At 42.0% G+C, this 27628-nt stretch overlaps 1 protein-coding gene across 1 annotated transcript in view; it reads left to right on the top strand.

The window, feature by feature from the left end:
- Positions 1-637: 637 nt before the first annotated feature.
- UBE2E3 (ubiquitin conjugating enzyme E2 E3) overlaps positions 638-27628 on the top strand; it is a 55983-nt gene continuing 28992 nt past the window's right edge. The window contains exons 1-3 of the mRNA XM_036386778.2: positions 638-811; positions 2073-2275; positions 4439-4489. Coding sequence (XP_036242671.1) covers positions 2082-2275; positions 4439-4489 — 245 coding nt within the window. The 5' untranslated portion in view covers positions 638-811; positions 2073-2081. The remainder of the gene's footprint in view (positions 812-2072; positions 2276-4438; positions 4490-27628) is intronic.

Below are 27628 nucleotides of genomic sequence, written 5' to 3'. Positions count from 1 at the left end.
TCCCATGTGTGACAAAGTGCCAAGGGCAGGCGTTTGTGGCGGGGTAAGAAACCACCACGGGTCCCGTACCTGCGTGTCCCTGCCCCGACCCGGGGCGCGAGGCACGAGGTGTGAGGCCGGCGAGGCCGAGGGCTCTGGAGCCCGCACGCCCCCCCGGCATCGCCGTTGCTGGGCACCGGCCCGGCGAGTCCCGCGGCGGCCCGGAGGCTGGAGCCCCTCGGGAGCTGGCTCAGCTGACGGCTGCAGGTGACGCCGGGCCGGGCGGAGCGGCCATCGAGGGGCGATCCCACCCCCCCGTTCCCGGGCCGCCGCTTTGTCCTTGCCCGGCCCGGAGCAAGCGCGCCCCCGGCCGCGGCGGGAGCGCGCCTGCGCGCACCCCGGCGGCCGGCAGGCGGGAGCGAGCGCCCCCTCTCCCCTCCCCCGCTCGCCGGGAGCTCCGCCGGCGGCCGCGGGCGGGCGGGGGAGCCCGGGCGGGGCGGGGAGAGCCCGGGGGCGGCCGGGCCCCCTCCCCGCCTCCGCTCCGCGGCGCGCGCCCGCCGCCCCCCGCCCCGGCCCCCCGGCCCGCCGCGGGAGCCCGCGCCGCAGAGCGGGGCCCGCCAGCGCCACCCGCCGGCCGCGGGGCCGCACCGCGCCTCCCCCCGTCCCCCCCTGCTCCGGCTCTCAATGTTCCACACTGCCCGGCCACAGAGCCGCCGCCGCCGCCGTAGAGCCCCCCGGCCGCCTCCGTCCCCTCCTCGGGCGCCGCGGGCCCGGCCCGGCCCCCCGCCATCCCGCCCCTCCGACCCAGCAGCGGGACAGGACGCCGGCGAAGGTAAGGGAGCGGCGGGCGAGGCGGCCGCCGCGGCGGCTGGGCGAGCGCGGTGGGGGGAGGCGGGGAGGAGGCGGGGGGGCTGGTAGAGGAGCTTTGTTCTTGTTTTCGGCGCTCGCTGCCTGGCGGCGGCCGGGGACGCGGGGCCGGCCCGAGTTCACGCCTCACTTGGTGCACACGCACGGTGCGGAGCGGGGCCGGGCGAGCCGCCGCCCGCCGAGCCGAGGCGAGCCGAGGCGGGCTGGCGCTCCCCACAAAGCGCGGCCGGGCCGCCTGGATCCAGCCCTGCCGCAGCTCCCGCCGCTCCTCCTCGGGCCCCCCCGGCCGCCGGGGCAGCCCCCTCCTTCTTCCCCCCCCCCCCGCCTTTCCCGATCGGCGGAAAAATGTCGGTCTGCCTGGCGGAGCTGCGCGGGGAGCGGCGGCGGGGAGAGCTGTGCAGAAGGTGCAGTTTGAATTATGCTTCTTCCCCCTCCGGCAGCTCTGTGGTGGCCAAATGCAGTTCTCGCTGCTGGCCATGTAAATAACCGGGGCTGCTGCTACCCCAGTGGCTTTAAATGCGTCGCGGGGCTTTTCCCCTTACTAAAAAAAGCCCTACCACCAATAAAAAAACAAACCTCGTTCCCCCCGTGCCAGCCCTTTAAATGCTTAGAGCAAGTGTACATTTCCATCTGAAATCAACCCAAGTGTTACTGGCAGTGTATTTTCTCGGAGAGAGGGGAAGAGGGGGGATCTGGCGTTTGGACCCAATAAAATGCTCTGCTCCAGTGTAAATATTTACAGGTTATTAGTGACTTTTTAAAAAACATTTTCAGTGAGGTCTGTTATTTACAGTGTGTCATAAGTTATTAATGTTCATTGCCTAAGTACCCTGTTAAATCTGTCTCATGCCATAGAACAAAGTCGACAATTGGCATATTGTTTAAAGTATGAAAAAAATGTGAGTGGGTTTAAAAATTGGAAATATCTGTATTTTCAGAAATGTAAATATTGCTTAGTAGCTGTCAAACTCCAGTCCTCAGGCATGAGACAAGGAAGTATATTTGATTAATTTCTCACTGAAACTCACTTGTCACCTATTCAAAGTTTCCTGGAACTTGGGGAATGCCAAGAGAGAGTCCTGCCTTGTATGAACTCTCCCTCTTTTCTTCCCCAAAAAAGTTACACACGATGTCCAGTGGTAGGCAGAGGTCAGTGGAACTTGGGGAATGACAAGAGAGAGTCCTTCCTTGTGAATTAACTCTGCCTCTTTTCTTTCCCCAAAAAGTTCCCCACGATGTCCAGTGATAGACAGAGGTCAGACGATGAAAGTCCAAGTACCAGCAGTGGTAGTTCAGATGCCGATCAGAGGGATCCGCCTGCACCTGAACCTGAAGAGCAAGAAGAACGAAAACCCTCTGCCACCCAGCAGAAGAAGAACACCAAACTATCCAGCAAAACTACTGCTAAGCTATCTACTAGTGCAAAAAGGTAAAGGAGGGAGTGAAACATCCTGCAGTACTTTTGCACGGTATTTGGAGTCACAGTACTGGCGCTGCACTTGTCAGGGCAGAGGCATTCTTCTTGTAGAGCTATGTGGAAGGGAGTGAACTATCAACTTGGGTAGTTGACAGGAGCCTGCTAAGCAGTGTTTCAATTAATCCAAGTCTTGTTGGGGTAACAGTTACACAGAATGGTCCTATGTCTTTTGAAGAGTTGGTACAGAACTTGGTAACTTACAGGCAGACTGGGAGGGGAGCACCTCGGTACGTTTTGTATTTGCAAAAATGTGCGAGAGAGCTTTGGCGCTTGTTTTCTGAGTTAGGTTTCCATGCCTGATTGGTACAGGGTGGAGTCCTCCTGGACTCCATTTTATTATGGTTGGTAAACTGATGACAGGCAATGCTGTCTAATTAAAGAAGTCATAAAACCCCAGTGGCTTCTCTGGGTCTTATGAGAGCTTTTCATGATGATGCACAGGAGAGCCTTACGCACCTTGAAGGAATGGGTTCAGTCTGCCATTCTCCTGGGAGAAACTTAAGTGAGTTTTCTCCCTTAGGATCTGTGGATTTAGACTGTGATGTTCTACAGGTAGCCTCTACCTTAAAGTATGAGAATCTTCAGAAACCTTGTTTGTTATATTGGTTGCACTTTCATTTGCATCTAAGATTGTTGGCAGTCTGGCTCTCAAGATGTATACTCTTAGTAATTTTCTCAAAGATCATCTGTGTGAAATTCTCAAACTTTAAATTCTTGAATTTCAGCTGTCTTTGGAGATGAAACATAACTTTCCAGTCCTTTCCCTGGAGTTGCTTTTTTTGAAAACATTTACAAGTATCCTGTAGCAAGAAAAGTTGTAAAATAGCTGTAGTAGCTGCAAATTTTGCTTATTCAGCGTGACTGTTGTAGTTCTGACTTTTACAAACACTTTAGTAATTTTGTATTGGACTTAAACTTAGTAAATTCTTTTTGAAATATGTTAAAATTGTTGCAGAGAATGGCTGCATGGCTTTGATGACTTTTGAGCTTGTTAAAGAAACCCTTTGAAATAGGACTGGCTAAAGAGAAAAAAGTTTTGCAACTACTATGTAGCACTTGTAATTTGTTGCTACTTGTCTTTATTTGACAAGCCTAAGATACAGGTTTTTTCACACTGAGCTTTCCCATATTGTCTTTATTTCATTTAATTGTTGCAAGTCTAATTCCATGCATCTCAGATAGTTCAGTCGGCTGACTGAACTTATTGGTATTAATGCAAGGACATCCAGAGCAGTTTCTGTTAGCTCACCTTTTAACAACTGCTATTTGCATGAAACTTACAGTATTGCTCTTATGGGTCCTTTTGTGAAGAGAAGTCTTGATCTTTTTAAGAGGAGTTAACCATGTGTATTTTGAAGTTGCACCTCTTATGTACCTGAATAAACTTGAATTGACAGGAAGTTTTCAGTACTAATTTTTCAGATCTTAACTCCTTGTGAATTTTTGTAATAGAGTAAAGTTATGCACAGATTATTTCAAGTTATTGTATCAATTTTTATCACATAAATACATCTACTGTATAAGGTTGCAGGAGGAAAGGCAGCAGAAGGTATGGAGAAAAGCAAAGTTGATCCAGAGAGATTATTCCAGTAACAGAGACAGCCTGGCAGATCTGCAAATCCACTTTTTAAACACACTGCAAAGTAATAGGTAAAATATTGTGAAAAGAGTGTGTCTGCTGCCAGCACGGTTCATTTGAGCCTCAGTCACAGGTCCTGTAGCTCTGGTTTAAAGTCATTGTCAAATCTGCTTGTGCAGGCTCCCTCCCACCCCCGCCTCATTTGCATATTAGCTTGAAAAGAAAATCTCCCTGGTAAGAAGTGCTCGGATGTGAAAAAGAGTTACTTTCCTGAATAGTTGTGGGAAATTTCTACCCAGCTCAGCTGTAAGTGTTCTGTTTACATGCAGCGTGGAGCAGGAAAAAAGCTGCAAAGTTTCTCAGCTGTGGGATTTGGGTTATGCCTCTGAGAACAAAGAGGAAGCAGCCATGTTAGCATTACTGAAGGCAAAGCCAATCTTGCATTTAACTGCATGGTGGTAGAGGGCAGTGTAATTCCCTGATTTATTCTATAGACTATCTCAAATGCTTTGTGTCTGTTCTCATTTCACCAACAGAATCCAGAAGGAGCTAGCTGAAATAACCCTTGATCCTCCTCCTAACTGCAGGTATGTAATGGCTTCTTAAGTTGTGGTCAGTGGTAGGAAATTAATGTGCTCAGGTTAACAAAAGGCAAACTTCATGTTTATGACGGGTGACTGTTAGACAGAGATTGCATACAGAGGATTGAACAAGCACACACATCGTTTGAAACTGAAGTTTGATATTTTGTTTGCATGTTGGATGTGTAGTCATTAGTGATTGATGTACACAGTGAAATCTGTTCGGTTTGTTGTTCATAGCTGGTCCCTGCCTTTGTGAAACATTAATTATATGAATGTCAAAATATGCTGAAGCTTTCAACTTAATGTCTGCATGTAGTTTGAACTCGGTTTTTGAGTGCTAAGTTTCTAGAGTGATCTTTTCATTCTGAAGTAAAGAACTGTATGTGATTTTTATATGCTTTCTCTTAGTATGTTGTTTAACAGATAAACTGAACTATTGCCTCTAAATTTATGTGTTTGTTGGTCAAAGTTGTAGTCTTTTGATAAAAAGAATATTTCTAAGGAAGTTCCCAACTTGGGAGGCACTTCTGTTTGGTTTTAGAAAATAAAATTTTAAGCATGGAAGGCTGAGTGATTTAGTTTTAAAGTGATGGTTTGGAATTGAAGCACTTGATCTGTAGGAAAGTTAGATAGTAGCACAGTTAGACGATTTCTTTAAATCTTTTGAATGTTTTACTTTTATTTAAAGGATATATAAAAATTCTCATTAGCTGTTAGCATCCAGTGTTCAGATTTGCAGTAAAGCTAGCTTTAAATAATGTTGCTTTCATTTGAGGCATCTCCATAAGATTTCTGACTGGAAGGTATCTTAATAACTCGTGTAACAGTGAGCCATGCACATGTTTTTAAAATTTGCTGGAAATGCTTTCTGATTCTGTGTTGGAATTGTTTGGTTTTTGAATAGCTGGTGGGTGTTTTTTCAATTTGATAAAATATGAGCTGTTCCTCTGTCTCACTAATCCATGAGCGCAGGGGCTAAACCAGAGCAGTGTTTTATTGAATTTGTGGTGAAGGCATCTTGTCATGAGGACTGTGCTGTAGATTGCCTGTGGCAGTCTGATGTATTTGCATGTAGGGTGAGTGGCTCTGTTTGTTTAGGGTTTGGGGTTTGTGTTTTTGTTTTGGGGTTTTTTTTTTGTTTTTGTTTTCTTGGTGGTGTGTTTTTTTTGTTTTTTTTGGTTGGTTTGGTTTTTTTTGGTTTTTTTTTTTTTTTTTTTTTGTGGGGAGATGGGTTTGGTTTGATTTTAAATAACTGCTTTAGATAACTTTAAATAAATTACTGGGATCTAGTTCTGTGTTGGTCCTGCACTTTATATTTGGACCATCAAAGGGGCATGGCAGAAGAGAAAGTATTTAAATGAAATAGAACCCTGACGCTTTGCTTACAGTTGCCAAAAAGATAATTGTAGCAGTTTCGGGTACAGCAAGTTACAGCTTTTAGAAAGAGAAGCTTTCACACTCTGCAGCACTATCTGATACTTGGCTCCCTGGCAGAGCGTGTTCCTCTCATATTAGCACAAGAGAGTATTGCAGAGCATTTTGCTTATGAGCTGGTACAGCCAGATGCCCAGGAATGATGTTGAGAATGATGAAAACCCCCCAATGTGTCTAAAATTATTCAAGTTCCTTTCCTACAGAGAGTAGGAAAAAAATGGGGTTCTTTTGCTATTGAGGAAGCCAGTGCTACTGTTCCCATAGGTATTTTTAAGAGGAATTTAGTGGATTTACTCAGTAAAAACTTTATGATGACTGCATTTTTACCTTTTGCAAAATAAAAAAAAAATCTCCCAAGAGAAACAAGCTTCTGTAACAGGAGATCTGGGTTTTCATGATAAATGGTTTGAACAGAGTTTCAGTGCCCTAAGTATTTACTGTTCCATTGAAATTGATTTGTTAGAAGGAGCCTTTCTGGTACCAAGAAGTAAATGCAGCTGTGTGTTATGTGCAGAAACAGTTGGCACTTTTACTTTCTTATAGGGTGTAGTAGCACAGATTAGGCTACAGACAACACAGCAGACTGATGAGACCTCTGCACTGCTCGTCATGCAACAAGCAGCAGAATGTTACTTATTGCATTTCTTGTGAAAGAAAAAGAATTTGTAAAAAAAAAAACCCAAAACATATAAAAGTCTGTATAATTTGGGCATATTTACATGTACTTTAAAAATAAAAACCTGATGTCTAAGTTCTCCCAAAACCAGTTTTTCATGCACAATTGTTTCTCTTCCAGTTCTAGAGCACAGTCTTATCATTTGCAGTCCACATATTGCAAACTTCACAAGAATACAACTGGCAACTAATGCTCTTGGATGCTGATAGTCCTTCTGCTTACTCAGTTACATAAGTGATGAAAAATTAGCAATTTTTAAAATGCAGTAATGGCACATATAAAATGTTAAATGTTACTTTAACAGGATCTAGTACAAATACTAAAGTAGAAATATGTTGAGCTCTCTCATATCATGTTAAACACTGATATCTGCTGCCACTTCTCACCTGGCAATGCAACTGCCCAGAGTCACCCCATGGGAGTGACCCGAGGCTGATTTATCTACTTTAAAATGACACCGACTGGCTGCACTGTGATTCTCATGCAAAAGAGGTGCAGATTTCCCCAGGAGTTGTTTTTCCTGCAGTCACATCTATTGCTTTAACATCTGCTTTATAAAAATGTCAGAGCCCCAAGAAAGCCCCGTTCCTGGATATGCTGAGCAGGCCTGGGCTGCACACTGACTTCTATTTTAGGCACTGGAATAGCAGAATGACAGGCACAGTAAAACTGACTTAACAGTAGTTTTTTGCTTGCCTGTCTCAACAAAAAGGATTGATTTCTGTTGATTTTCTGTTAATTGGACAGTGAACTGTTGAAAAAATCATGTTGTCATGTATCATGCTGTCATGTTTGTGAGCAGTGAAGACGAGCTGCATCTCGGGGATACCAGCTGTAAAACTTAGTATCTTCATGCTGATAGCTTTACACTTTAACATGAGTAGTACTAAATTCCTGTGATTTTGGTGTGATTTTCAAGAAAGATAAAGCAACAAAAGCAATAAAATTAAGTTCAGTCTTAGGCCACTAAAGATGTTGGAGAAAAATTAGGTGCTGCTTTCCACTCATGTTTTTTCCTGTTCAACAGAGCCTGAAACAAGTCAATTACTGTCCAACATACACCATAGCACTAGGACACATAGGTGTAAACTGAGGACAGGTATCTGGTTCCATTTTTTCTTGGTTTTGCCATCTTAACTCAAAGCTGTGCTACTTGATGCAGTGTGCTGTATTTAATTTCTTTTGTGCTTTTAATAGCATAAAGCAAAGCTAAAAAGATCTTGGCCTTATTGCTCCTAGGCAGCTCAGTTTCAAACCATGGCCAAGCACTTATACACACTTCAAGGTGTGGAAGTGTGCCAAGCCCCACTGTTACAGACTCTCAGGTAAATGTTGCAAAGATTTTGCACGTAGTGCATGGTAAATCTGGGCTGCAGAGATGCTCTTAAATAAGTTTGACATATCTGGAATAACTATTTTCAGCTCATAGCATAAAACTGTTTGGATCAGAGGTCACTGCTCTGTAGTTAAGGTTTTGTCTGAGGCTGCTGTTGAGACCTGCAGCTCAGGTGGAGCAGGGGGCTGCTGTCTCCAGCTCTCATTGTATTTCCTGGATTTTAGGGCTGGCACAAGTGCGGCTGTTCCCAGGAGTGTTGTGATTTGTAGCAGCTTCCTTTAGCTGTTCCTGGTTGCCCTGCTGATTTGCAATAACAAAAATGTGTATTCCCAGTTTTCTTTGCTTGCTCTTCCTCATTTCCATTCCTAAATTAAATATTGTTCTTCTCTGTGGAAAAGTTTTTGAAGTTCTATTTAATAACACTCATGTCAGCTTAGTTTATAGTTTACAGCCCATTTACAACAAATCCACTTTCGTGTAAACTTTGCAGGAAATGAATGCAAGCACCAAACTCAGTGTATCCACTCAGAGCTTAATTCATGTGGTTTAAAAAGTGGTGAGTTGAAATAGTGCATTTTTCCCAGGCAAGCGGGAGAGTGTAAGTCTTTTATATCCTGTGCTGTAAATTGGCTTTAATCTCTTCTCTTTACTAAAGTGAAAATCAGATATTTGAAAGCAGATGGTTAAAAAGAAAAAAGTAAAGTGGAAAGGCCAGGCATAACACATGCCTTGGAGCACTGGTCAGAGAAACAACTGGTTTCCTTTGTAGCTGCTGGGAAATGGGCCTTAGTGCTAAGGGAGAGCTGCTTGGATCACCCCAAAAGCTCCCTGCTCTGTCTCATTCTCTAGCCAGTGAGTGCCTGACCTTATAGGTCTGTTGGAAAGATTTTCCTTAATAGGGATTGCAATATTGATTCCTATTTATTTTTCAGGCCTTGTATGCTAATACATACTAATGTGATTTCTTGAGCAGTACTACAAAAGGTGGCAGTTGATGATTTTGCTGTTTGTAGCCTCTCCTAGACTTGCAAATAGGTTGATGGTTTATGGGTAGTTAGTTTTGAAATTACGTATATTAAAATAACACTCCAAAGTGTGTGGACTAAGAACAAATGGAAGGAAGATGTGTAAGGGGTTTGTTTTAACACAGGATTTTTCTGCTTCCTAAGAACTGCATTTGTCCCTTTCATTACTGCCACATCTTGGGCTAATTCCACCCTGCAGTGTTGCCAATGCCAGGGTCTGAGTTTGACACAAAGAGGAATGCCTGCAAAACCCTGGCAGGCGAACGCTATTACTGCTTTGGTTATGGACCCATGAATCCAGATGTTTGTAACTGTCGGACTGCGCTTGTTATTCCATCAGTGTGGAGCACTGCAGTGTGTTTAAAGCAATATTGTGAAGGTATTCCTCAGACCAGCAATTTAAGCTCTTTCAGTTGAGCTGTCTGAAACAATGAGGAGCAGTGAAAAATTGTGCTGGTGGTGCAGGCTCCTCCACGTGCAGAGGTAGCGCTGGATTTGAGCTAATGCAGCGCTGTGTTTGTGAGGAAGCTGCTGCAGCTAAGCTTGTAGAAGCATTCCTTTTGTTAACATACTTTGTCTGCAGTAAGGTTATAGGCAAATGTTTACTCTGCAAACAGTTGGGGCTGTTGAAGATGTTACTGCACAGCTGTGGTTTGCTCCAGTTGTGCCACAGAGGGGACTACTTCAGTCAGAAAGTGAAGCAGATTCATGTGATTACTCTGCAATGCTCCCCAGGGAGGGGAAAAAAAAAGAAAAAAAAATCGTCCAAGTTTGCTTAAATGGTTTAAATAGGTGATTCAAATGAACTCTGCTGGGTTTTTCCTCTCTCCTCTCAGAGTAGGAATTGTTCACACAAAGCTTTTTGCCACACACACCAGGATATGAATAAGCCAATCCATTCCTTTGTCTCTCAAATATAGTAAGTTTCCATCTCCTCTTTGTCAAAACCAGGCATTCTGTTGCTTTTATGAAATCAGGAGGAGAAAGAATATATTGCATGCAGCCAAATAGCAGGCCTTTATACAGTAGCACAAGTGTGTGCCCCTCTTCACATGCATGTTTTTCTCTTCCACTCAAGCTGGTGACTTTCCAGATCAGTGTAAGTCTCCCAGTTTTGTGTTTATTCTGTTGATTTCTCGTTGGGCAAATGTCTTCATAGTACTAAATACTGAATCCCAGTGGAAAAAAAAAAACCCCTCAATTTTTCTGGTTTCCACCTCTGCAGTGAATACCCAGTTGTGAGCACTAAATGGTTCCCTATAGAAGAGCAGTTGATTAAGATGTGTAAAAGATACTTACGTTTAAGAGTATGTCCCCAAATGCTTGTGCTGAAGCTGAATGGGCAAAATTTTAAAAACTCACCGAAACTCTACTTGATAATGTATCTTGTGACACATTATGCTTTTTATTGTCTCTCCCTGCCCAGCACTGTCACCACTGAGTGCACTAAATGCATTCTATGTGAAAAGACAGCTGAAGTTTGCAGAATGGTTTCGAGAATACAACCCACAAGATTATTTCTAACACTTCCTTCCCTATACAGAAGTTTACAGTTAAAAAAATACAGTGAAGAGGGTTCATGGCTCCTCTCCAAACATATTTGAAGTAACTCTCAAATGAATATTGAAATTCTACTTGTTAGTATTGCCCATATCTGATTTATCTAGAATTATTTCTCCAAGCATTTTCTTCCCTTCTCCTTCTTCCTTCCTTTTTTCTAACCAGAAGACTATAGTCTAGGTCAGAGTAGGAAAGAGTGGTGTAATTTAGCCCAGCAATCACAAGTCTGGTGTTTTTGTATTACTGTCCAGTTGTAGAAGCAACCTTTATGTTACAGAGTGGCTTTTACCTTATTTGCTGGTAGTGAGTGAAACTGCTTAAGTAAGAGGGATGATGCAAATTTAGAAAGGCATTTCAGTAAAATATTTAAGTGTTAAGTAAAGCCAGACTGCACTGTTATTTAATATACTTTCATTTAAAAACTGCACTAGTGAAAGATTGTGTAACTCCTGAACAGTTTGAATTGTGAGAATATTTAAATTACTTTCTTTTCAGTTGATACTAGATGACAGATCTACTAACTCAAAATGCTTCAAGTTATGGGGTTTTTTTTCCCCTCTGCTAGTATTGACCTCCTGCAAGCTATAAACCAAGGTTTTTTATCAGCCCCCACACAGTGAATTTCTCATGCAAGTATTATTCTCAGTAGCATAATTAAGAGAGGGTTATGCAACACAAATCAACATATCTGCTCATGGGAGTAAGTTTTCGTGCCTGCAGATTTGCAGGTTTGACACTTGTGTGAGCAGTGTCCACAGTACTGTCCTACCTGCTCTGAAGCCTGTGTGTTAGTCCAAAGATTGTATCGATACTTTGCTAGTTTATAATAGCACTACTGTCAAAATGAAAAGAAAATAAAATTTATGGTTTTCTACCTACTTTAAAGTTGCAGAAACACTTTGTCATTCAGCTACCGGTGTTAAAGAACTGATGCTCATTATGTCTTAACTTTTATCTGGAAACAGTAGAAAAGCCTGACCAGTTTTTTAAACACTTCTTTAAGTATTAGTGCAAAAATTTGTGAAAATGCCAAGTAATGGATCTTAGAGTTAAGGACAAATCTGCTTTTTGGATTTGTATAACTGTACAAAGGCCCTTCAGGCTCTGTGATAAAACTGACTAAAATATGCCATGTATATGTATAGTTCTTTCTTTTTACACTCAAGCTGTGCATTGCTCACCCCTGCCAGCCTGTCATACTTAGTTGGTGATCAATAGTATGTGTGGCAAGGTCCTAGCACTGAATGCTTCCCCCTCACACTGACTTGCCTCTGTGTATCAGTTTCTCTACTATTATAGACTTGGGAGGCCTACTTCAAATTCAATTTAATAAAGTGCAAGTACAAGAGAATCAGCTAAACAGCATCAAACCCTTTATGTAAAATTATCTAATCCCTATAAAACTGATGTGTGGAGGTTTCCTGGAACTGGTGTAACTCGGGTTTGCATAGATGTGGAACATTTTGAGACAGGTAATACACAGATCATTAAAAATACCTTGAGTGTATTTTCTGAGTTCAGGGCTGGATAGGCAGGAACAGGAATATCCAGCTGCCATCTCAGACAGGGGCATGTGTACCATTAAGCTATCCAGGAGCTGTGCTGTTCCTTTACATTGATGCCTTACTTTGAGCCAGTAACTGCTGGTGATAAATGAGTCCTAGCCTGCTTGCATTAATTTGGATTAATTTTCCCTCTGCACAGAGTGCACTATACTGTTACCTAGCTCAGAACTGTGGCTGGAGCAGTTGTTAATTTTATAGCACTTACAGTAAAACAGACTGGCCAGACCTTTTAGGAACTCAGATACAAATTCAGTTGACAATGATTAAACTACCATTGTAAGCATTGCTTTCAGAAACAAAGGAGGGATAAGATTTTTTTTGATGAAACAGCAAAGTGACCTGTAGTTAGCAGTGAGTCACTTTTGTGTTGGAAGAATCTGTAGAGGGCCATCTGACAGTCCCTAGTAGTTGATGTTTTCCTTATTGATGAGGATACTGCCCTAGACCATATAAATACTGCCTTTGGAGTTAACAGTGGGGACCAAAGGGTTGTAGCACATTGGAGGACAGGACTAGAATGCTAAGTGATGGGGGCAAATGTAGGAAGTGACCTTAAAAATATTGTGTAATTTAATAATGAGAACTGCAAGGTACAGCGCTTTAGTAGGCATAATCAGCTGCACAAATCTGTGGGAAAAAAAGCCTGGATGAGGAGAAGTTCTTCACAATAGGTGTAGCCTCTTTGAGGATCATGTGCTTTGAAGGAAGAAGGAAAGAAAGGAAAAGATCTTCAGATATAGAAGAAAGTTGCTGCAAAGGAAATAAGGCAATTGTTGCTAGTCCGGGGTTGGTAATTATGACAAGCAACTTCAATTGCCATAATGAAGACCTAATATCAATGTAGGAGTACCTGGGCATAAAGACAGCATGCAAAAGGTGATGGGTCTGCATTGCCAGAGGTTTTTAAGAAACAAAGGACTGATAGGAGCAGTTTAGATATAGTTTTTTCTATTTCAAGCAGGAAATAGACTAAGTGACCTCTTGAAGACCAGTTCGACCAAACTAGCATTAACACTGGATTTAAATTATAATGCTAAAGGAAATCTTGTGGGGAAGTGATTTTCATTTCATTTAAAAGCTGTAATTTAGTCAGGGTTTTGTAGTATAATCATCCTGGAAGATATACAGGTGCTATGATTCCAAGAAACAGCAACAATTATTTAAGAAGTCATTGGAAGTGCACAAATTTTGTGCTGCTGTCAGTCAAAAAAAGCAAATGTCCTGTGATTTTTCTGCTGATTTATTGTTCCCCTCTGTCTGTCTCACTCCCCCCCCCCCCAATTTTGGCTTTAATTTTTACCTAATCTTACTTTAATTGCACAAAGTTGTTACCTTCTGCTAACTAGAAATTAACTAGGCACATGTTCTCAGTTCCCCAGAAGTGTGTCACCTTTGTGAGAAGCAAATAGCACAGTAGATCAGTAGATCTTGAATTTTGATGCCTCATACGCTCTGTGCTTGGGTGCTCTGTGTTTGCTCCACAGGCCCATGAGTATCTCTAACACTGAGCTAAACAAAATCAAGAGGCATTTTTGTCCTTACACAGAGGCAGTTTGCAGTAGCTATGCAAGCACTAATGCATGTTGCCCAGCACCCCAAATGGATCAAGCACATCAGAAAGCAGTTGTGTAGTGCTGTCTGTGCCCATGGATCCTGGCTTGAGGCACGCTCTGGAATCAGAGCTCAGACGATTGTAGTGAAAATGTAAGCAGCCTGGCAGGTTTCCAGCTGATGAGTTAATGCTGCTATAAACTTGAGTAGTTCCTCTCTGAGGCATGCAGAAGGGTGCAGGAGCTGGGAAGGTAGCCAGCAAAGTCAGAGAACAGACGGCAAAGCTAAAGGCCAGCCTCAGGGATTCACAGTGAATTGTCTTGGAGGTGAGTTCCTCCCTTGCCAGAAACCCTTCATGTATCTTCAGTGGCAGGGCTGGAAATCAGTAAGAAAATTAAGGCTCTCACTCAGTGCAAAGCCAGCCTGCCTTTTGGGAGCTTGTTTAACATAGCTTGAGCAAAGGTAGCTGTGCCCAGCACTCAGGCCACCCTGTGACTGACTTAGCAGTACAGGTACTGCAGAAAGCCAAGGGTTCTCAATCAATGCTGGCTCAGTTTGTTGAGCTTGAAGCTGCAGTGAGGTGGTTTAGGTTTGAACTCAGGTTAACACTTCACTCTGAAGCCTAGACATGGAAGTCACCAAAATGTGATAGAGTGAATCAGTAGAGCATCAGCTGGTCAGATTTCATTGGACAAATGAAACATGGGCACTGTCCTTTCTGTAAGGGAAGGTTAGCAGCAGAAAGCTGGTTTTGTTTGCAATTTCAGTAAAGCATTTATGCTGTAAATGCTTTGAGCAGAGTGGATTTTAGAGGGTGTGGAAAGTGTTTCAATAGATCAGTAGCTATGCAATAGGAAAGATGTTCAGCTGATAGTGATTCTTGCTGTGAAGGCTGCTATTGTGGCAGACTGGGCAGGTTCCTCCCCAAATAAACCTTTTCTGACTAAGGACCTGTCTGCTGTGTCCCCACTGCCTGGGGTTTGCTAATACTTTAGCTGCTGTTTGTCCTTCTCCCTGGTATCCCAACATCAAAGGCTTCATCCAGGCTGGAGGATCTGAGGGATGAGTGAAGGGTGCAGGGATGGTTAGCTTACACAGAGCTCTGTGTTGTCACTGTGCATCAGGGCCTGTCATAACTGGTTCATAGATACCTAGGCCATATCTGTATCTACTTCATTAATAGCAATGGCAAAAGCTGTAGTTGGACATTGCAGATTTAGCAACATCTCCCTCTACAGACACCCTGAGGGCCCAAAGAACCAACATCCTTATGCAAATACCTGGTTTTCTGTTCAGAGCTTTGGACTTAGAAGGAAAAGAATGAGTTTTGGTTTGATTTCTGTAAAGCTAGTGCAAAGAGAGGTCTTAAGAGACTAAAATCGACTTGCATTGAATACCCTAAATCTATATTCACATGGAAGCAAATCTAAGTGATCTAAGTTACACAGCACAGCCTGCTGCACATTAACCACTGCTCTAATGATATATATTCTTACGCAAAAGGTAGAAATACTGTAGAACCTAAAATTCTACAAGCGTGATTAAAAACATTAATCTGAGAGGGTGGTCTTCACTTGATAAACTGTTTGAAGCACAGTCCATGGCTGAAAAAGTGTTTCTTGTCTGGAGTAGAAATTTTGTATGATACCCACACAAGTTTTATACTGCCAGGTAGTGCTAGCTCCACCTTCCCCTTCTTCTGCAGAGTCTTGGATAGCTGGAGTAGTATGAAGAGTTGCAGTAGCAACCTGGCTGTTGTGTATTTTGAGTGTGATTTGCTTCTTCCTTTTTTTTTATAAGCCAGAATTCCAGGTGGTGTACTTAGTTACACCAGAGCAAACACACCACAACTTGTTTTATTCAAAAAGAAACAAGTTTCTGAAGTGAAAGGGACCTCATCAAAACAAAGCAGTGATTTGTTTGATAATACAGAGTAGCAAGCCTTAAATAGATCCATATGTGGAGAAGTCAGTTACTTTCAAGGTTCTCTGAAAACAAATGCAGTGAAAGCATTTTACTTTCAAGTGTTTTGTTTGGTTTATTTTTCATGGTAATACTGCGGACTAGTGTTATTTAAAGTCTTTGTTTTCTGTTAGACCTGCTTGGGGTTTTTTGTTTTAGGAATAGAAGAAGCAAAGTAATTTCTTATCAGTTACAAAGCCAGCTAACAGTAGCAGCTCTCTATACTAAAACAGCTGTTGTAGGCTGAGCACTATGTGGTTCTCCCAGATGTAAAGGGCATTCTGGCAAAATTCCTGTTCAGTGACCAGTGTGCCTTACTAGAAATTAGAGAAGGTGGGGTCAGAGATGGAGAAAATAGGGACTGATGTGAGCTGTACTACTCTGAGAAATGACTTTTCGTCCTTCTGGGTGCTGTTTATGCTGTTTGCATTGCCTCTGAATTTCTCTGCAGGCTGTGCTTGATATTTTTGCTGTAGATGGTTACTGTCTACTTTTCATTCAGGCAGGACTGTAAGAGAGATTTTGATAACTCTGGGATTTTTTTCTGACAAATGCAAGTTGATGTGCTTAATTTTTCTTAACTCCCAGATTCTGACCTTGGAAAAATAAGTATAAATAAAATGTCTTATCTGGATTGTCAGACTCAGCTGTGCTTGTACTCTTTTTGTTTTCAAACATGCGAGTAAGGAGACAGGAATGACTGTGAACACACCTCTCTCCACACCTGAGATAAGCTGGATACCTCCTTGCTAAAATCATCCATCCAGGCTGGGCAGCTTTCCAGTAAAGATGACACGTGCCCACCAGTGTGATAGCAGCTGGTTCCAGGAGGTGGAAAGATAAGAGTGCTGTTTGAAAAAAATGCACCAATAGAAATATAATTTGGGTTTTCTGCTTCTTGAAAGTGTGCGAAGAACAGGTAATTATGAGAGACTGTATTGCCCGAGGTCCTAGTCCAAATCTATTTATGCCCAGGAGAGTTCATGTTTGTTAACTTTGAAAGAGCCATTGGCTTTTGAAGCCTGAATGAAAAAAAAAGGTAACTCTAAATGGTTCAGTGAGCAGTCCATGGAGTGCACTGAATCTTATTTCTGAAAGTAATTCTGTTGGTCTTTTTCTGCAGTTGGTTGCTGATCACAGACCAAGGGGTCAGTTCTGGTTAGCTTTGCAGTGGATGCCATAAGCAATGAATTCTTGACAAGTGTCTGAGAGATGCTGTGCTGCATCTGCTTGTGCTTTCCATATGCAACTCTCTGTTCCCTTCAAAGTCATCTGGCAGAGTGCAAAGCACCATGAGTCATCCTGGCACTGCTGGAGTGTGTAACTACAGTCTCTTAGCTAGGTGCAAGCCAGAGCCTGGCTTTTATCCAGTTTGGATGCAGAGCAGGACAAAGGAACACCCATTGTGCTGTTCTGTCTTAGGTGGGTGGATAAACTGCAGTATGAAATTGCACCAGCTGCATGTGTTCCTAAGAAGCTGAAACCTCTGTTAGGAGTGAGCATGTTCCTGGGGCACCCCAGCTCTGCTCCAGGACCAGACTGAGCCAGGGCACCTCTTTCCCCTGCCAAGGAGCAGTGCTGGGCTCAGTGTGCTGGTGGTGCAGCTGTGCTCTGCTTGCAGCGTGGCTCCAGTGCCTGTGCTAACAGGCACTGTGCCTCTCAGTCTGTCAGTAGTTTCTCTGAGTTTTTTTCAAGCCTCTGAAGTTTTAATGGTGGAGTCTGGATCAGCACTGGAATAGAAATTTAGGGAAAAAGGTTTTCCTGAGGGAAGTTTGAAAGACAGAAGCTTTACTATAAAACCTTTCTATTCTCATTTTTCAATCTGCAGTAAGTTGTTCCTGATAGCATTAATTCTTCTGGCAAGCAGAGTTAATTTAGGTGTTAGTCTTCATGCTGCTGTATGAATTATAGATTTAATTATGGTCCAGGTGCTCAGAGCTTTGCCATTCTTCTATATGTTAAATATAAAGAAAAAATAAGTCTGAGTAATTTTTTGGCTTACTGAATAAATGTAAACACTTGGAAGCTGTGCCAAAGTATAAATAAATAGAGGATTTACTTCACAGAGAATGTTATTATCTACTCCAGGGTATTCTGCTTTATGGGGAGGATTACTGCTTTGCATTATACTGGGACACACCTTTTTACAGCTATGACTCTGCAGCAGAAGATTAAAAAGTTTTCCTGTAATTCCTTGTATTTCCAAATTTACTTTTGCAATTACAGCTCATTACTAGGGGCCAAAGGTTGATTTGAGCTAACATAGCCATAACGAGAAACACTCTCTGATTCCCTGGTAGGTGTAAATAAACAGCCTACTTGTAGTATTCCTCTCTTCTGAGTTACTCAGTCTTTTCTGCCTTACAGTTTTGTCAGTCCTTGAAGGTTCTCATACTGCAAAGCTACTTAAGTATGTTTGTTTCTTGTCCTAAACCAGATTTCCATCCTCTTTTCTCCTAGCCTATAAGAAAATTTAATTTTTGATTGCAATTTAATTCCATGAAACTCTTTCCATAAAAGTTTGTTCAAAATCAGGCTGCTATGAGATTTGTGAAAAACCCCTTTTTTTTACTGAGATTTCATAGGATATTTGGGCAAGGGGCAAGTATATGAAGTATGTTAAATAACTGGGACTTCTTTCTCTTCATTCCTCTTTTGTGTCTACATTTTTAATTACTGCCTTTCTGCTTTGTGGCCCTGAGTCAGAGGAAGCCCACCTTTCTCACCTTTTCCAGGAAACTGTGTATGTGTTTAAATGCTTTTCTGAAGGGAATGTGAATTGGCTTTGTTTCAGCTGCTACTAAACATCACTTGACAGAGCCTGTGGGATAATGTGCCTGTGTGTAATATACCTGCTGCAGCATTGGGGACAAAAAAAAATTTAGACTATACTTCTTTAATATATTTCACTATTAGAATGCATGCCGTTTATGGATGCAATAATATGAAATTTTCAGATGAGGGTCAACTAATTTATTCTTGTAATTGTCTCCTTATATTCCTTCTAATTTGTGAGTCAGAAAAATGTGTGTCATGATTTCATTTTTCTTTTGGGCACTGCAGCTACCCTCAAGAGTCTGCTCTTCCTTAGACATGAATAACATATTTGATGCATCTCCTGAGGAAGCAGCCAAAAGTGCATGTTCTGACCTCATCTTTAAGCCTTTCCATTTCCTTTACTCACACTTAATGAAGTTACTATCACAGCCATTAAAGATAATTGTGTAAAAGTAGATTATGTAATTATTGTAGTTGTACTGGTTTAGTATAAAGTCAAGTATTGATTCTGATTCTTTATTTTGGCCCAGTATGGAAATGCTAGTTTGCTCTGATTGTTGGATTTGGAAGTCTGTGTTGGTTATTTGAGGTAGCTGGGGAGTTTGTTTCTGAGGAAATCTGAATGGTTTAGAGCATTTTGATACTTTTGTTTGAGAAAAGAAATTAATTTGCATTGAAGAGACCCTGTTTCAATGTCTCAAAGGTTTTTCCTCTGTTTCTTTGATGCTTAGTACAGGGGATCATTTACAAAGGTTTTGCCAGTATCCCTCAGGTCAGTTGTGATTCACTGGTATCAATGCTATGGAGAGCTGTGAGTTGTCTTCTAGATATCACTGGTGTGAATAGATCTACAAGTGGGTTCTTACACTTTTTGTAAGTTCTCTTGATGCACTGCACTTTTTGATTGGGGAAGCTACATATGCAATTTCCTTATTTGAATACACCTCTAATGTGGTTAAGTTTAGACTTAAGATCTGGAAGTAAACTCTTCATAGGGATTTTCCTGTAACAGAGCCTAAATTTAGCCTTCTTTTATATGAGCATAATTTAAGATCATGAAGAACCTACACTTTGTGGGAGGTTAGTGAATGAATGGGCTGGGGGCTGACCATGTAGAGGCTTTCAAGTCCTTTACTCAAGAAGGAAATGCAATTGATGTCAGCATGTTAATTTGATGGAGTACATTTATGGGAAGCTTTATATAGCTGTTGGGTGTTAACTTAAAACCATGTCTTCATTTGCTACCTTTGTTTGCTGTGTCCTTAGGTTATTTAATACAACATGAAGTAAATCACTAGAAAAATTCCGGGACTTTGTCTTCCAAACAGCTATTGTTGTCAGTGTTAAAGGCCTTCATGTCTTAAACAAAACAGTCATTTTTCCTTATAGCAAAAGCATGATTTTGAGAGTAACTTACTCTTCATGTGTTACTGTGTATTTTTATTTTAGAACTGAATTATATCAACTGGGTCTTTTCTGGATTTTGAAGTCAAATCAAGTCACTGTGACTTCTGGAAATAGAACTGCTACTGTACAAAATCCTAATTCGTATAAAAAACATTCAGAAAAACATTTCAAGTCCGTGCCCACACTCTTCAGATTCCCTTTGTTTCTGAAGGCCACTGTGGGTTTGACTGCTGTATTTCTGTGTCTATGGTAGATCAGTGCATACAGTGGTGCAGTGCACGAGACAAGGTTGGCTTGGCACCACTGAATTATCAGCAGTCCGCTCTTGTTACTCGTAAACTGTGCTTGGCTGTAAGCACACTATAGATGCTCCCTGTTTAGTGCTCAGGAACTCTTTCCTTGGAAATCGTGTGCCTTTTTAATGTGTCATGGCTCAATTATCACATTCATTTTGGCTGCCAAAATAGCCATATATATTGTCTAGCAAGTGACAGCCTGGGCCTTTATCTCTTTCTGGCTGTTTGCCAGCTGTTTAATTGCAGCCCTGTGTTTGCTGTGTGTCACATCTTATGGTGGTCTATTATACCCAGCTAAAACAATATTTTGAAAATGTTTCAAATGTAAACTAATTCTGTGAGACTTTACATCCTGTTATTTACATGATCTGCTAGGAATGTAATGTAGGTCATTTTTCCCCCTACAAATACGAACATTTGTACCTCGGATCGTCTTACGAATTTCCAGGGCAGAGAGAAGACAAGATGGGGATGCAGAAATGCTTTCTCATCCCCTTGAGAGATGTAATTAAAGCTGTACACTTGTCATGCAATTTTTCATTTGTAGTTTCTAAGATGTTTTTAAAGCCAAATATTCTCTTTGTTCTGCCTTTAGAAAAGAGCAAGCATACAGAAACTGAGCTGAGATCTCAAAAGGAGTAGCAAAGCCTGTGAGCCATATTTCTGCCCAAATGGATACTTTGGGTGAAGGTGATGTTGGAGTTTGTGTGAATGGTGTCTCACTGAGGTGGAGAATGGTGCAGGTGCTGTTTGCACACAGCACATTTGGTTTGGCAGCCGCCTGCTTCCATCGGGAAACACCTAAGGCAGGACGGGCTCTGTGTCCTGCCACCCCACCCCACCTGGGGGATGGAGCCACTCTGTGTGAAATCAGGATATGGGGGGGCTAAGCACTCCACAGCACTTAGGTGTGCAGGGAATCCTTGGGCTAAGTATGAGTCCAGTTTTAACTACCTCTCTTGGTACAGATATTAGTGTCTTCCTCGTTTTTTGCCTGTAGAGCTGTTATCTTGAGAGTTTCAGCTCCTGGATGGATTCCTTTGTGGTGCAAAATGATTTAGCCTTAAGAGCAATGAAGGTACATTAGCTAACAATCTTGGCTATGTCGATTTTTTTGGCAGAAACTTTGCTTTTCCACTGCTCTAAGAGGAAATAAGGATTTCTTCTATTGCTTGTTTAATAGGAAGAATAACTGTTTAACAAGAAAGACGTGATAAGAGTCTTGGTAAACAGCTTTGCAGTTCAGAGGAAGACAGAACAGAAGAGCACTTAAGAAAGATCCCATTTTTGTACAAAACACTAGATTTATAATTAAGTAGTAATGATTAACCTTAAAAAAAAAGGAGAAAGAACAAGCTATCCTGTAGGCAGGATTAGACCTACAGGATTTTTTTCTTCTTAATTGGAGGGGAAAGGATCCCATCTAGCTAAAGCCATCTAGCATTCTGGAAGAGGCTTGCTATTAAAATGGGCTTTTTAAAAAGGAAATAAAATTATTAAGAGCGCTCCCAAACCTTTTGAAAAATCCAATATTGTGTGAGGATAATGTACTCAAACATGTGCATGTATGTTTTTTCTGGTTCATCTGCTAGAAAAATTGTGGTAAATAACCCCCTTTTAGCATATCTTTTTGAGAAGCTGACCTGTTACCAAGTGAGCATTCAAAGGTATTTGGGAGAGAGTTGTACATATATGGGGCAGCTGGAGTGAGAATGGTAGTAGCAGTTCTGCTGTGCTGTCACTGCATGTCTCCTCAGGACATGCATCAAAACAGTCACTAGTATAATTTTTTTTGTAGCATGATCTGTGTAATTCCAGTAGTTTACAATGTCACCAGTCTATCCAGTGTCAAAAAAGGCCACTTTGCTTGAGTTTCTGCTTGAAAAACTCCTCATTTTTCCATTAAGCTTTTGTGTAAGTGCTGTATTTAGCATGTTTTGCATGTGAGTTTCTTACATAGCCTAAATCACTTTACTTTCTGGTGAGTCTGAAGACATCATCAGCAAAGTTTTGTAGTATACAGATGAAGTGGGTGCTGAAAGGCAGCCTGCAGAAACCCTTCCTCTCTTCGTGCTGCCTGGTTCGATAAGGCAGGTGTGCCTGTGTGCCATTGACACAGAGGTGTAGATTTTTACTTGATTTGTTAAGAAGTTTTTGTTTCTGAAGAGAAGTTCCAACACTCAGTGAATAGATACCCTCTCATTGAAAAACACTTATGTGTTAGATGTGGTCATTGCAAACTACTAATGGTGGCTTTGGGGAAATGAAATTTCTTTACTATTTGAGATCTTCCAATATCCCTGGGAGTTAGATACTAGGAAGTTAAATCCCAGCAAAGCTTGCACAAAGCCCAGCTGGCAAAGCAATGATGCCAATTACTCATCATGGCTGAACATTCACTATCTACTCGACAGCAGATATGAAGGACATGATCAGGACAGGTCACAAGATGCATAACCCATACACCACTACAGGCTGATCAAGCCTGAATCTTGAAATCATGAAATATGAATCAAATGCAGGAAACTGGTGGGAAGCAGGGTGAGAGCAAATACCCGTGCTGCATTTGCTGTGGAACTGTTGAAAGGTGCAGTGTGGTGCAGCCGGGGTGCAGAACTGTCACAGACCAATGGTTCAGACTGAGTGTGGACCAGCTGCAGTACTGGTGCTTCAGGGTTTTGCTTGGCTTTTCATGTCCCTGAGCTTGCTGTGCTTCCTGTTTCAAGTCCTGTTTCACACGCTGCCTTCGTTCACCATTGGTGACTTCTTGCATTCTCTTCCTCTCCCATCTCCACAGCTGTGATTTCAGTAATTGAGACTAAACACTGGCCTTTCTTCAGTGGAATATTTCTTGTATAATCATAGCTACTTTCTTTTTGGGGATTAAAAAAAATAAAACCAACAAAAGAACGGAAAAAATGATACATCCTTGGCAGAAACATGCAGCATGTTCAGGGTTAAAGCAGACCAGGAAAAGGGACACTTCCCTTTCTTGTCAAATTAGCTTTGGTTTCTAAGATCCATCATGCTGGAATGCAGCCCTGAAATGCCAATTTTCTTGTAAGGAGGAAGCAGAGCCAATTGACTTAAACTTTTAGTTGCATCTGCTGGCAATTTCCACCAGAAGCTAATTACAGCTCACAGCTATCACCAGCAGATGACTGACTAGTTCCACCTCACAAAAAAAGAAAGTTTAAACCCACACAGGGGTTTCTTTTTCCTTGATATTGTAAGACTGGGATAGCATTTTTCAAGCAGGTATTTTACACATACAAAGAGAAATCTTCAAAATTTAGGTAAATTATTTTATCATCCAAATAATATTTCTATGTCTTTCCAAAGCTGGAGGTAATTTTTTGGGCTTTGCACTGCATCCCAATATCATATCAACACTACACATTGTCTGCATTTTTAAATTGTGATGTGATTAACCCAGCTCACTTTCTGTGTTGTCAGTTCTGGAAATTACTTCAAGATAAACAAAATAGCTCAGACCTTTTTGCTTTGTTAATGCTGCAGGTTTGAAAATGCTCATGGGTACTGAAATATTTGCACCTCTTGATACTGTGGTTCCACAAAAACGAATTTTGCAAGAGTGAACCTTTTCAAGAGTGATTCTTTTCAACAAATAATGGAGCATGACTTTTCTTGGCTAGCATCACTAGATGGCGTTGCCTGGTAGTCTAACAGCTGAGAGTCTGAAAGTAGATTAAATTAATGTAAATCTGTAGAGTAATTTAAACATTTAAATTTTTCACTGTGTATGTCTTAGGTGTTTTTTCCCCTTTTCAGTCATGCTTCTAATTGTTGAAGAGAGGGTGTTGTGCTGAAGTGTTACTTCTGCCTGTTGCAGCTCTTAAGCAAGTAGTGAGTGTGCTGTAGTTTCTGCTGGTTCTGCTCTTCCTTGGCTTGCTTGAGCACTCCTTGAAGTCGTGTGCTGAGGTATTGAGGATCAGCCAGAGCTTGTGCTGCTGTTTCATGCATAGTTCTCTGTACACAATTAGCCTCTTTTAATGGCATGCTGAAATATTAGCAGAAGGACTGTTTCGAGGATGCCAGAGCAGACAGGCAACAAAAACTCTGCCAGTATGACTTTATAGAAAGCTCCTGGTGCAACATGTGTTTCTAAAGTAGGATGTCCACTGTTATTACAGACAACATGAAAAAACCCCAGAAGTGATGTTTGGGGCTTTTATTCTGTTGTTTATTTTGTGGTTTAGACACCATGCCACATTTTTTTCTTCCTGGCTGGTTTCCTCTGTTTAGTCAGTGGTCAGTCATGCTCTGGCAGCAGCAGTAAGGTGACACTGCTGTGCCTGCACGTGGGGCATGACCATGCCTGCACACTGTCCTCTGGTGTGCTTTTTCTCAGGCGAGGCTGGAGGAAACCTGCCTTTCACATAAGTAGTGTATTTAGCTGAAAGCAAAAAGATGTCAGGTAGGTGGATTTATTCAGGGAGGATGGTAAGGTGAAATGATGAACCAAGGAGCTTTTGTTCAGCTCCATCACCTGCCTCTTTTAAACTGTAAGTGAGAATTTGGCATAACCTACTCCCTTTTCTTAGTTCACTAGCGCTTTTAATTTAAAACATCTCCTGCTTGACATTGGAGTTATTTTAAAATTCTTTCTTAACCCATTGCAGATGTCTTTATCAGTCTACTAAAAATCAAAGAATTATTGTTGACAGAATTGGTATAACTCACTTGTTTAGTTTCTTAGTTTAAATAGTATTTCTAGAAAATGTCAATCAGTTTGCCTGTAATTATACATTTAGATGTAGGGAGTGTGCACACCTCTGGTCATTTTAACACTTGTATTTACAAAACAATATTTTTAAAGACTATATGGTAGAATCTTAGTTGTAGGATAATGTTGAGGATTTACAGTTTGGACACCTATAAAGCAGTATCACATTTCACAAAAAAATGAGGAATAAAAAAGCCAAGTTAAAGCAACCAACAAACAGTAACCATATACCAGACACTTTTGATGAAAGTTGGTAACCAAAGCTTCTGTTTATAAAAGAGATTTAGAATTTGGTGCTAGACCTTATTTGAACAACTTTCTGGAAACCTGTGCAGTGTATTTCTGAATGTGAAGGTAGCTCTTTGCAAAGCCTCACTTCAGAGAAATGTCAAATAAGATCTGGGGAGAGAGCAAGGTTGTTTGAGCACTGCAGCACAATGCTTAACAGCTCCTCGTGTGCTGGGGAAGCAGTGTAAGAATTCCAGGACAGGAAAACTCTTAATCTTCTTTTACATATCCATGTTTTTAAATCAGAATAATGTGAGTAGCTATAAATTGATCAAGTCACTTATGAGCTTATTTTTCATTGCTTTATATCAGGGACTTGATAATAAAGGTACAAAATTTGGTACAGGAGAGCACTGGTGGGAAAGGTATATATTTGAGCACCCCAGCCAGTAACATACTGAATGAAGCACGTGCTGGTCTCCCGTTGAAGGCACTGGGTTTTGAGCATGTGCAGAAACACTTTCCTGAGCTGGGTCTCAGGGAGGGGAGTCAGTTAAGCAGAGCCAAACACAGAAAGAGGAGGGGAAACCAGCATGGTGACTGCCAGTGGGAAATAGCTATTCTGTTCATTATTTTACAGGGAAAAGCTCTACCTGTAGCCGTGCAATGCACTGCTAAAATTTGTACCAGACCTCAAAACCTTATCTTCAAATGCATCTGATCCCCAGTGCCTCCACAGGGGGTGTAGCCCAGTGCCAGGTCAGTGCATTTAGAAAGCATAGGCCTTGGTGCCTGAGCAGGGAAAGGAAAGAGAAAGCAGGGGAACTAGGGCCTGCCTGCTGTCCCCTTGCTTTGCCAGCCTTCTTGTTGCAGTTTCAGAAACATGCCATTCAGAGGGATAATATTTCTGCCACACCTCCATCCCACTGTGCTGTCTGCAAGCAGGAGAGGCAGAAATGTGGAGCCAGTAGTTTTGAGGAACTGCTCAGAACATTGCTGTTTGGAAGGACACTGTTTCATGAGCATAAAATCAAAGTACACATTCAGTGCCAGTCTTTTCACCTAAATTTTACATGAGGGCTGAATGCTCATTTAATCCTGTTTATTTGGGGGCATTCAGCACATAATACTAAATGTGCTTGATTTTTTTTTTATTTGCAGGTCACCTTTTAATGGAGCTGTAAAAGTAAGTGTAAACTGCACCTTCTTTTGTCATCAGTAAGTGCTGAAGGGTGTAATGCTCAGGGCAGGAGTGGCTCTGGGCTCACATGTGGGACAAGGATGGGCAAACCCTAGCACTACCCAGTAAGTAAGAGGGTTGAAAGGCATCTGGGCTCTTGTTCATTTGCACTGTGTTTGTACAGGCCTTTTCAACACTACAAATACTTCCTTTTGGTTTCTTACTTGGGATACTTCTCAGAGGCCCTGTTGTGCTAATCCTAACAAAGACATGTCCAGAAGGACAGTTTTTGCACTGAAGGGTTAATCTGCAATAGCTAAAAGTTCTCCTGCTTGGTTGGAAAAGAGATCTGGATAACTTATCTTGATGTCCTCCAGGTCAGACATAATTAGGAAACAGAGCTCAGGCTGCTGCCCTGCTAAGGGAGGTAGCACATACCCCTTTCAGAGTGTCTTACAGAGGAACTTTGTCCTTGGTAGAAGTCAGTTAAGTACACTTTCCACACAATGGATGCAGGCAATTCCTGTGTTCCCTACCTACAGTGAAGAGAGTATGATCTGGGTGCACTTTGCATGTATGCCAGAAATCCAGGTATGGGTCAGATGAAGCACTCATAGATCTCAGACCCCCTTTTCTCCTCCCTGATTTGCAGCTATTGAATTCATTAGTAGTGCACATAAACAGGAAATCACCCAAAGGAGGCTCAAATTCACAGTACACTGTGAATGCTTTGGGCTGTAATCTGGATGCGTGGTGGAATAAAAAGTCAGGTCAGGAGTCCGTTTCTTTCTGAGCTGCCCTCTTCTGTCACAGGAGCAGATTATAACCCTGCTGCTGCAGATTCTCCTCATTCACTCCCTTCCTTGGCAGCTCCTGTGGTTGAATAGCAAATGTCTGCAAATCTGTGGTGATGGGAGGAGATGAGAATTAGGATGTCTCACCCCAGAAGATCATCAGTCCCTTTCAGGCACCAGGCAGGAATGGGCAGTGTCTGCCCAGCTGCCTCTGTTCTGTGTGTCTGGTGGGCCTGGGTGCTCAGTGCTGTTCCTCTAGCACTTGTGTGATCACTGAGATCAGGATTCTCATTTCTTAAAGAAACTGTGTGTGTTTATTTTAAATCACAACTTTTTGGAAGCAAACCCAACTATTTAACCATGGCATTTTCAGAAAGGTGGGAAAAATGCCAAATGGAAGCAAATGTAGTTTTTACTGGTTGTGAGAAGCAGACTTGAAGATCTGTGTTACACGTGGCTGCCATCACTGCAGAAGTTGTCTTCCTCAGCACAGGACTGAGCTTCCCTATGTAAAGTCAGCATTGTAGGAAATCATATAAAACAGATCTGTTGTCTTACCTCAGCACGAGACATGGGAATTTCTTTGTTGGCTTTTAATCAGTT

Source organism: Molothrus ater, chromosome 7, assembly GCF_012460135.2.
Source record: "Molothrus ater isolate BHLD 08-10-18 breed brown headed cowbird chromosome 7, BPBGC_Mater_1.1, whole genome shotgun sequence".
Taxonomy (NCBI): Eukaryota; Metazoa; Chordata; class Aves; order Passeriformes; family Icteridae; genus Molothrus; species Molothrus ater.
Note: the sequence above shows the minus strand (reverse complement) of the source record. Positions and strands in the feature narration are given on the sequence as shown.